General features: G+C 36.5%; 1 protein-coding gene across 1 annotated transcript; it reads right to left on the reverse strand.

The window, feature by feature from the left end:
- Positions 1 to 1,039: 1,039 nt before the first annotated feature.
- On the reverse strand, positions 1,040 to 10,532 carry LOC108723646 (DEAD-box ATP-dependent RNA helicase 20). Its single transcript, XM_018449547.1, has 3 exons — positions 10,214 to 10,532; positions 3,455 to 3,920; positions 1,040 to 2,721 (listed from the first exon to the last, which is right to left on the reverse strand). Exons 1-3 carry the CDS (start codon positions 10,243 to 10,245, stop codon positions 1,084 to 1,086), a joined length of 2,136 nt encoding a protein of 711 aa, XP_018305049.1. The 5' UTR covers positions 10,246 to 10,532; the 3' UTR covers positions 1,040 to 1,083.
- Positions 10,533 to 11,102: the final 570 nt, after the last annotated feature.

Below are 11,102 nucleotides of genomic sequence, written 5' to 3' on the forward strand. Positions count from 1 at the left end.
ATCTCAATATCGAACTTAAATTGTTAAATCAACTGGGCACTATTCCAGAAAAAAATAAATGAAAAAGAAAATGAGAATAAGTATTACATTAAAAATAGTATGATAGACTGCCGACATTAAAGTGTTGACGGAGGAAATAAAAAATCAAGGTTGTTATCATTCAAACAAAAAGCACGTTTTTATACTCCAATCTTTTTCGAGTCGTAAAAAAAATCCTGACAATTTCTTTTATTAGCAAAAGTTAATTTCTTCTTAGAAGGTGCTAAAATTTCCAAAGCAAAAATCCTGAAATTGCAATTGTTTAAAGCGCTGTGCGCGAATGTAACTCAGAAAATATAGCAAATTGCAAAATAAAACTTTGCTTCTAAGCTGTGTTCCGGAGAGCGCGCTTCATAGCGGCCTTTATATATACAATCTTATCCACGTGCCAAAAATGTACTGGTTCAAAAAGATGTAAAATCATGAGTTTTAGAGCATCATTCTCATTAACAACATTGATTACATAAGAGATTGCGTTCGTGCTTGAACACAGATTTGTGAAAAGATAAAATCATTGAAAGGTAAAATTATTTAAGGATTGACCTTCATATGCACATTTTTATGCGCGCGTTTCATCTAATCACATTCAAAAGTGTGATCAAATTTGTGTTGTAAAAGTAAAAACTTACGTTTTATTACGTTCTTGCATAAAACGTGGAGTTTTTAAATTTAAAAAATTCCACACTCTTGCACACAGTTCTTAATGCACGCAAACTTGTTTACATGTTACATATTAATTACAATATTGAACGTCTTTTAACAAAATCAAGGATAGGATTGTAGATGTAAAGATCGCTCATCAGTGCTGTTGCATAATTCCATCCTTATTTTACATCCTTAATTCATGAACGGTAAAGATAGAATGACACAATAGTAATGATAGCGCGCTCTCGGAATGCTGCCTTAATTTACCGTTATCGACAGTCTATCATAATAAATTGGATCCATTATCCAACGCAAGAGCGATCGAATAAAGCCCGATAGGCGGGACATACTTACTTTTCATTTAGCCCGTACCCCGATGGTCTTGCATCGTGGGAGGCGTCACTGCTGCACTGGCGTGGGTGGATACGGATAGCCGTACGGCGGCACTGCCTGAAACTGGCCGTAGCCCATTGATTGGTACGCGCAGGCACCAGCGTTGGGCGGCGGTCGGTTGGTCTGGAAAAACTTGTTGTTCACAAGATTCTGGATCCCGGAGTCCGCGTGTCCACCGGACGGCATCATGAACGGCGGCGGCATTGAGTAAACATTGGGCCCGCTCTGATTGCCGCTGAAGCCGTTCTGCCGATTTTGGAAACGATTACCCTGGTATCCAGTCCTGCCTTGGTATCTGGGCGCGCTGGTAGCCTGATGCGTAGGTTGACATGTGTTGTTAGTCGCCTGGTAGCTGTTCTGATAGCCAGTAATGGATTGTCGTTGCTGGTGCTGCTGTTGATAGGAATGTTGTGGTTGGTAATTGTTCTGCCGATTGACTTGATAGCCATTGTTGCGCTGATGACCACGTGCCACGGTTTTCTCCTGAACCATTTGACTGTGGTGTCCGTGCTGTTGTTGGTTCGTCTGCAACATATGCTGCCAGTTGTTTATCGTCGGGCTGATGTTATTTCTAGGACTTCCGTGAGAAATGTTATCTTTGTTGCCTCGTACGTGGCTCCACCGTTGCCGTCCCTTGCCGTATTGATTCCTGACAGAATTCGCCATGTCCGCCAATTGTGGGTTTATAGCTTGACCGGCCTCCTCTAGCACTGCGATCAGCTCTTTCGCCTGTCTCGCATTATTCGGTGTGAAGTAAGCATAGGCAGTGCCTGCGCTCTGGCAGCGACCGGTTCTGCCGATCCTGTGGATGTAGTCCTCGGAGCTGTTGGGGTAATCAAAGTTGATAACGTACTTCACGTCCTCGACATCCAAGCCGCGTGCTGCCACATCTGTCGCGACCAAGATCATAGTTTTCCCGTTGCGAAATTCCGATAGAACGTAATCGCGCTCCGGCTGCGATTTGTCGCCGTGGATTGAGATTGCTGACCAGCCCTCGCGTTTAATTGTCTTCGTTATGTCGTCCACCTTCTTCTTCGTCTCCACGAAAATGATCATCTTACTGCCGCGTTCGGTCCCAATTTCGCGCAACAATTGCGATAGTTTCATTTCCTTCTCATGTTCTTGGCAGATCTCGACAATCTGTCGAATGTTGTGATTGGCCGCCAAAGTCAGGGACCCGATATTAATCTGGATGTAATCACTGAGAAAGTCCTCGGCGAGGGCTTGCACTTCTTTGGGCCAAGTGGCGGACCACATGAGAACTTGCCGATCAGGTCGAATCTGCTCGATGATTTTGCGTATCTGTGGTTCGAAGCCCATATCCAGCATTCGATCAGCCTCATCCAAAACCAGATATGTGCACCTGCGCAGATTCGTGGTACCTTTCTCGAGGAAATCAATCAGTCTGCCGGGTGTTGCGATACAGATCTCTACACCACGTTCAAGATCACGAGCTTGAGGCCCCTTCGGCGAGCCGCCAAAGATGCAGGTGTTGCGGATGCATGAGGACGAGCCGAAATCGCGTGCAACCGTTTGGATTTGTTGAGCCAATTCGCGCGTGGGAGCGAGAATCAGAACAATTGGTCCATCGCCTCGACTGAGGCGAGGCTGATGATTGATGTGCACCGTCGCCGGAAGGATATACTGAAATGAAAGAAACAATAACAATAAACAAATATGCTTCTAAAAAATGCGCATTTATTAAAATGTCTAATGTTTTTATTTATATTGGGTGCAGTCAGAACGACGAATTGACATCCAGAGCGCTCAGTGAGCTCTTGCATCTAATTGGCATATTCCGTTAGATCTAAAAATATTGACCAAACAGATACAAGAGCCCACTGAGCGCTCAGTGAGCGGTCATAGTAATGCTGAATGCACCTAATCACTGAGCTCTTTCATTTGATTGGCATATTCCATTAGATTCTAAAATATAGACCAATCAAATGAGCTCACTGAGCGGTTGTCGTTCTGAATGCACCCATTAAAAGATCTGTCTTTTTTCCTGCACTCTGAATTAATGCACACAGTGCAACAAGAAGTGAAACAAGTATACGTTTCCTTGACTTCAATTTATTGCACCATGCGCGCTAATTCAGAGTGTAGGAATAAAGGACAGGGGCTCTATTCTTGAAAAGAAACGTATACGAAAAACTAGGAAAATACTATAGTATACGTAACGTATACTGTAATATTTCCCTAGACTTTCGTATACGTTTCTTTTCAAGAATAGACCCCCAGACCTAAAGTTCTATCATTCTTTCTTGATTAATTAACCGATTAAGTTATTGATTAGGTTCTGAATAGTTTTACTCAAATTATGTTATATCAGTTTTTACAATCTAATTAATTCAATTAATCGAGATGCTATACTTACTGCCAAAGTTTTCCCGGAACCAGTTTGAGCAATTCCGACTAAATCTCGTCCGCTGAGTGCAATTGGCCAGCCCTGTGCTTGAATTGCAGTAGGTTCGGCAAAACCTTGCTTCCTGATCTCTTCCATCACGTAATCCGGAAAGTTGCTCTCTTCAAAGGCTTGAATGGGAGAAGGCGTATTGTTGCCTTTAACAGTAATCTCCTTGCCCGCATGATACTTGCTGATCTCGTCAGGCGTTCGGTTCAAGATGTTAACATGAGGAACGTACAAATTCTTCGTTATCTTGGGCAAATTTGCCAAATCCCAACTAGGCTTCTTCAGTAAATCACCCGGAGTCTTCTTATTTTGTTGCTTCTTTGTGCCAAACTCTTTTTGACTCTGCTGCTGACTGTTCCAATAAGTTCCGCCAACCCCCCCTCCATTGCGGTTGGATCCACCATGATCTCGATTTCCTCTAGATCTATAACTAAGAATTGAAACCTTCATCAAAAAGCAGCTCATAAAAAGGATCTTTTTCGATTAACTTATGATTTTAATAATTTCTCATATAAACATCTTTTTATTTGTTCAACCGAATTAACATTAGCTCTATTCAGGAATGTTAACTTAGGAATACGTTTTAAAACATAACACTATAATAACCAAAACTCTATAATTGACGTCACTATAGAATTTATATGCGGAAGGAAGATAAAGGGTGCGGTCCACTTGACGCTATAAATGCTTCGAAACTTTTGATTGACCAATCGGAAGAAAGAATTTTACTAATTGGCCAATCAAAAAATGCTTTGAAGTATTCGTAGCATCAAGTGGACCGTAGTCAAAATGAATAGCACTTCAATCAAAAAAGCGCAAGAAATTTAACCAATCAGAGTCCTTTCATTTCATGGAAAGGAAAAATTCTGATTGGTAAATCTTCCTATGCTTTAAGTGACGTCTACAATAAAATTTTGCTTTAAATGGCAACTACAATAAGACTCGTAAACAGTCATAAAGCCTCAAGTCGAGAAGAAGCTGATTCAACTCGAGTAAGAAATTAATCAATCGAATATGAGGAAAATAATCAATTACAATTGATCAATTTCCTACGCGATTTAAGATCCCATAAACATTTACGACTTCTATTGCAGTCCTCGTATTAAACTTAAGCTTTAAGCATCAAAAAAATTGACCGATCATAATCCATTCTTCTTCACACAGTTGACTGTGGCTGTGTTCGGTTTGGACGCGCTTTAAATGCTTATAATTATTCTGTCTTTATAGTTCATTAAACGTAAAATAAGGATAGAAGTGCTGAAAGCGCTGAATTTCTTATGGTTCAAAACCTAAGTGTTGCTGCTATTACATTTGTCGTACGATTTTAAGATTTTAAGTTCATTGACTGACTATAGGATAGAGAGATCTGACAATTTCTCTTTTTTGCAGCTAATCAATAGTTTTAAATACTTTGTAATATCAGCTTAAGTGATATTTCATTCGTGCGTTTTTGTCGTACGACAAATGTTTCAAATCTGTTGATTAGCTATGGGATAGAGAGATCCGAGGACCTCTCTGTTCTGTACACATTTGTCGTACGACAAAAACGCACAAATGAAATAGCACCCTAAGGCCAATATTACACATCCGTTTTTTGTCGTACGACGAATTTTTCAAGCGTGTTAATTGACTGCAAGATAGAAAGGATTTCGGACCTTTTTGTCCGATAGCCAATTAACAGGCTTGAAAAATTTGTCATACCCCTGGTGAAAAAATTTCGCAGAAAACGTTTTGGAACATTTCAGCAAAATTGCTAAAAATTTGCTAAAATTTCACTGAAAGTAAACTTTTCAGCTAACATATTGAAAAATCGCTGACATTGAACTGAAATTTCTCTGAAATTTTGCTGAAAATGAATTTTTCAGCTAAAAATCGCTGAAATTAAACTGAAATTTTTCTGAAATACCGAAATTTTGCTGAAAAGTGTTCCAAAACGTGGAATAACTTCAGCGAAATTTTTCGACAAAAAACGGACGCGTGTAATATTGGCCTAAAGCTATTGATCAGACCAGGGTATCAATCATGAAATTTTGTCCCTAGGAAAGAAAGTGAAAAATAAAAATTTTAACCATTGAAGTTAATGGAAAAATTTTTCACTTTTCATCCTAAGGAAAAAATTTCATGATTGACCCCCAAATCTAAGAGTGTCGATTATGTAACTTTTTCTCTAGACCAGAAATGTGAAAAGTGAAATTTTTTATACATGAACATATACATACATATACATACATACATAGAAAAAATTTTCACTTTTCACGTTTCCGCTTTAGAGAAAAAGTTATCTAGGGATGATGTTAGCCGACAGATGTCTATACTAGTACTAGATCGCTTAAGGCCATCACACGTACAAAAATTTTAGTTGAAATCGTAAGGTCGCAAACAAATCGACCAATCACAATCAAAATTAAGATCTCGCGCTCGACTGTGATTGGCCGATTTGCCTTACAATTACGACTAAAATTTTTGTACGTGTGATGGCCTTTACTTCGACTAAAACGCTGTAAACAGCCGTATATCCGGTTGTGTTCATTCAATGGCTGCTCTAATCATTTTGCACATACATACACAACACATCGTACACATATATAACACATAGGCCGATATTCATAGTCAGATCTTATATTTAAGATCGTCTTAAGTTCTGCCTTGAGGTGTCATGAACCAATCAGAGGGCCGCATTGGCATCTTAAGACATTACTTAAGACGGTCTTGAAATAAGAACCAACTATGAATACCGACTATAGACCCGTATTCATAGTCGGGCCTTATATTTAAAGTTTCCTTAAATTTATCTTTAGATGCTCTACGAATTATTTCATTGGCTACTGAGCATCTAAAGATAAATTTAAGGAAGCCTTAAGTACAAGGTCTGACTATGAATACGGGTAATAATGTACTGTCGCCGCCATTAAATCAATTTAGAAGTTAGCAATCTAATATTAGATATCTGTGTGTAAACCATAGGTTCCGATATTCACCGCCAGTGCTGAAAATCTGTAGCCCACGTAACGTATACTGTAAGGGCCCTGGCATACAAAAAACTTAAGGCAGTAAGGAAATCAACATATTGAATTCGCTACTGCTTATGTTATGGCCTTATGGACTCTACTGTGATTGGTCAATTCGCTTACTGCTTACATTTTACTGCTTAAGTTTTTTTGTGTGCCATGGCCCTAAGGCCGGAATCAGACTACGCATTGAAGATTCAGGTTGAAGATCGAAGATTGAAATTTGACCAATAAGGACAAAGAAATTTTAGCTCCTTTCGTTTCGATTGGTCAAATTTGAATTTTTCAATCTTCAACCTCAATCTTCAATGCGTAGTCTGATTCCGGCCTAAGGGCCACTGTCACCAAGCTCAGTTAACTTAACTGGCCAGTTAGTTCATCGGAATTGACCAATCGCATTTGTCTTACTTACGCATTGGTTCTTACTTATGGATTCATAAGTAAAAACCAATCGCTCGATGAACAAGCATTCCGAAATCTATCGAAAAAAAGTGTTGCAACCTTTTAGGCTTTGACTGTACCTTGAAACGAGATGAAAATTACAAACATGAGCAAAATTCACTAAGTGTTCACCAATGAAATATTCTAGTAAATTTACTTTTTGTAATTTCCATTTCGTTTCTAAATACTAAATTGACTCCAGATAAAATTCCATAAAAAATCCCTGATTTTTAAAGATAAAAAAACTTCCTAAAAATTCTAAGTTACGCAGTCTAGTAATTACAAACGCATATTTATTCGTAGATCTTTATTAATTAATTCCTCATTAATTTACAAAAAAAGCAAAAAACGGGGGAGTAGACTTTTTACTATGTACACATAGTATGACTTTTTTATTTTATTTAGCCTTTTCTTTATTTACTCCTTTCTTTTTCTATTTGTCTATTTTATTTAGTCCTTTCTTTTTAACATTTGTCTATGAGAAGTATTATTTTGTGTATATACAATGCGGTTTAATAAAAATTCTAATATAAATTTTAGGAGAAGTGTCATAAAAAAACTTGCGGGAAAAAATATATTGTAAACATTTTTTATTCAAAATAGAATAGAGAACAATTCATAATCTATAAATAGATTTATTTATTTTTGAAAGAAATATAATATAAAGAAAGAAAAGAATATGTTAAACAAAGAAAATTAAATTAAATAAATTAAAGAAATTAATTTATTTGTGTGTGCATCTGAAATATGCGATCAAAAATGATTGCAAAGTACGCTGTGTAGGAATTATCTATATTTTACACATTTATATATTTTTCTGCAGAAATCTTCACAAAATTATAAAAAAAGGAATTACGAAAATAAATAAAAATATTTTACTTATTTGCGCAATTAATACAAATAATTCTACTAAAAAAATGTAAATGAAAAAAATCGTCGAATATACCTATATATTAAATATCTACATGTTAAAGTAATAATTTAAACAAAAAATCTGTAAAATTTTTGTACAGAGTGAAATTGATGTTTCAATCATCGATTTCAATCACAATTTTGATATTTATAAGATTATATTAATAAGAATATATTATCTATAAAAATTATATTCTAGAAATTTTATTTTATTAAATTCGTAACCATATTTTTGTTAGTGGAATCATCGAAAATTGAGCAAACTATTTGTATAAAATTTAAATTTATTTACTTAATAATTTGTACTTAAACAAATAATCATTATATATCCATATATATATATATATATTAATCATATAATCATATTAATCATATTAATCATATTAATCCATTAATCATATTATGTACATGTGTCAATATTGACGTGTCAGTAATTTGATTTCGGAAAGGTTACTTTCAAACAAAATATAGCTTTAATCTTGTATCTCAAGACAAGTTTCACGTGAGTAATCATTCCGTGTCTCAAATGAATACTATTTCAATTAATTTCTAATTAAGACATGACTATTGAATCGTTCGTGTTTCAAGAAATCAGATTCTATTCTGAGAGAGAGAGAGAGAGAGAGAGAGAGAGAGAGAGAGAGAGAGAGAGAGTATCTCGCCTGATAGACTTTTGAGATGTGATTTGAGAAACAACTATAAATACGGGCCTTATTCTAATAATAAAACAATTGAACAGGGCAAATAAGAATCGATTTTAACAAATATTAAGTATGAAGAATTATTAATATATCATTAAATTTTGTATAAATACATACATTATAAATGCTAAAATATTAAATAATACATGTTTCGGCTCTTGGATTGAGCCATCTTCAAATAATATAATAAAACGCGTAATTTCAGTTAAATACCGTAAATTAGTTACCAAAAACTAAGCAATAGTATTCGTGATGTAAAGTGTTGCATTAGACGTAATGACCAAATGAATACTTCACAGAGAAAGGAAGTTACTCGCAAACGGTTTGATGATCGATTGTTGGGAATTTCTTGATATTCAAAGTGATCGTAGTTATTAAACTTCATCAAAAACATCATAAAAATCGTGTGTTGGTATGTAAAAAAAAGAACACCATCAGATGATGATGGTCTGTCTTGCCAGTTACACATATTTAAATTCTCTTAACGATTCTAACTTTATATATAACCAATTTTACTATATTGATTGTGATTATAGTTATTATCATTATCTTTGTTGACTGATGATATTTTTTTTCTTATATATCACACAATTTTTACGATGTTTTTGACAAAGTTTAATAACTACGACCACTTTGAATATCAAGAAATTCCCAACAATCGGTCATCAAATCGTTTGCGAGTAATTTCCTTTCTCTGTAAAGCATTCATTTGGTTGTTACGTCTAATGCAACACTTTACTGCATCACAAATACTATTGCTTAGTTTTTGGTAACTAATTTACGGCGTTTTACTATATTATCTGAATATGGCTCAATCCAAGAGAGCCGAAATATGTAATATTCAATATTTGAGCATTTATAATGTATGCATTTATACAAAATTTAATGATATATTAATAATTCTTCATACTTAATATTTGTTAAAATCGACTCTTATTTGCCCTGTTCTATTGTTTTTGAAAATTAAGAATCCTTTATTATCGTTTTTATATGACTTATTCTAATATACCACGGTACTTATATATTTAAATGCAGTGTATGTTTGACACTAATACTTATATATATATTTAATTATTTAAATATGTCAGGGTATCTCAAAGACTAATGCTTATGTATTTAAATGCAGTATATGTTCAAAACTAATACTAATATTTAACTATTTAAATGTCAGGATATATCTTGGAAACTAATTATACTAGCTGAACCACATAAGTTCTTATCTTTAATGGCAAACTGTACAATATTTTTCAATAACTTATCTACTTGCATCTCTCTTCCAATATCAAGAGATATAATGTCTTTGTCAGTAATAAAAATGATAGTCTAATAAAAAAAAAAAGTATCTAGCTTGGTCAAATTTAACTCTCATATGTGATATCATTTTATATGTACCAATTTCCTAAAACAATCATGTATTTCTATAATTGTTTTTTCAGTATTTATTAGGTAAAATCCGTCGGGCACAGAATTCTCAAATATCCGTCGGATAGTTTAATAGAAAATGGAGCAACCACAAGCTTTGGCTAAAATGGCGGCTGCAGAACAGCGAGATCGAGTTTGCACTCCTAGCGAAGCTAGCCCTCTTCGGTGCTTTTAGATTACAAATTAATCTAGAATGCCATCAAGGACGACGGTTGATCGATAGACATACTCAGACATACTTGCTGTGAACTTGCGAGTATCCGTTGTACATTTTAGCGCGTGTTGTTCTGGGTCGGCAGGAAAAGCTGTGCTGGACTTTGAAGGTACAAGAGCACAGTATGTCTAGTCAATTGCCAACAGGCTGAAATCCTGGATGTCGGGGACTTGTACTTCGTACGATCCGGCTGTCGCGCGAGCGACGAAACGAGGTGCCTCGGTAGCTCGACGCGGCACAACGTATCCACGGACTCGATCCACAGGAACCGGCGAACTGGAGCCGCTATGGATGACAAGAGACTCCGACGGGACGGAAACGGCAGACTAGGAGGTCTAGAGGTTTAGAGGCGGAGAAATGTGTTCCTATCTCAACATCGACCCGGAAAAGCAGAGCATACGCTGATTGGTTTATTAGACTGGATTCAGACCTTGGGCGCGTTCGAGCAGGACAAAGCTACTCGCCGAGCGCTTGAATGTGATTGGTCGGATTCGTCAGTAACAACCAATGGTCGTGTTCAGCAGACTCAATTGTGTGGAGCGGATCCGTGAATGCTCGCTGTCATTGGATGATCTAAAAGAATACACCAATAGCAACGAGCGCTCACGGATCCGCTCAGTTAGAGACACTATAATAAGAGACTGGCATAATGGCTTATGCACACTGGACGCGGAAACGCTTGCCGTGTGGCAAAATACGACGCGGTAACCAATGAACATGTTAGAAACTGTGATCTTATTGGCTACCGCGTCTTATTTTGCCGTTCGGTATGCGTTTCCGCGTCCAGTGTGCAGAAGCCATTATGCCAGTCTCTTATTATAGTGTCTCTAACTGAGCGGATCCGTGAGCGCTCGTTGCTATTGGTGTATTCTTTTAGATCATCCAATGACAGCGAGCATTCACGGATCCGCTCC

The sequence above is a fragment of the Mycetomoellerius zeteki genome, unplaced genomic scaffold (assembly GCF_001594055.1).
Source record: "Mycetomoellerius zeteki isolate Tzet28-1 unplaced genomic scaffold, Tzet1.0 scaffold249, whole genome shotgun sequence".
NCBI lineage: Eukaryota > Metazoa > Arthropoda > Insecta > Hymenoptera > Formicidae > Mycetomoellerius > Mycetomoellerius zeteki.

Excerpts from the sequence above, each read along its gene's own strand:
- LOC108723646 (XM_018449547.1), bottom strand. The coding sequence starts at position 10,245 with ATGTACAACGGATACTCGCAAGTTCACAGCAA. Across the intron at positions 3,921-10,213 it reads TACTCGCAAGTTCACAGCAA|TTATAGATCTAGAGGAAATC; the intron begins GTATGTCTGAGT and ends TTCAATTCTTAG. Across the intron at positions 2,722-3,454 it reads GTTCCGGGAAAACTTTGGCA|TATATCCTTCCGGCGACGGT; the intron begins GTAAGTATAGCA and ends CTTTCATTTCAG.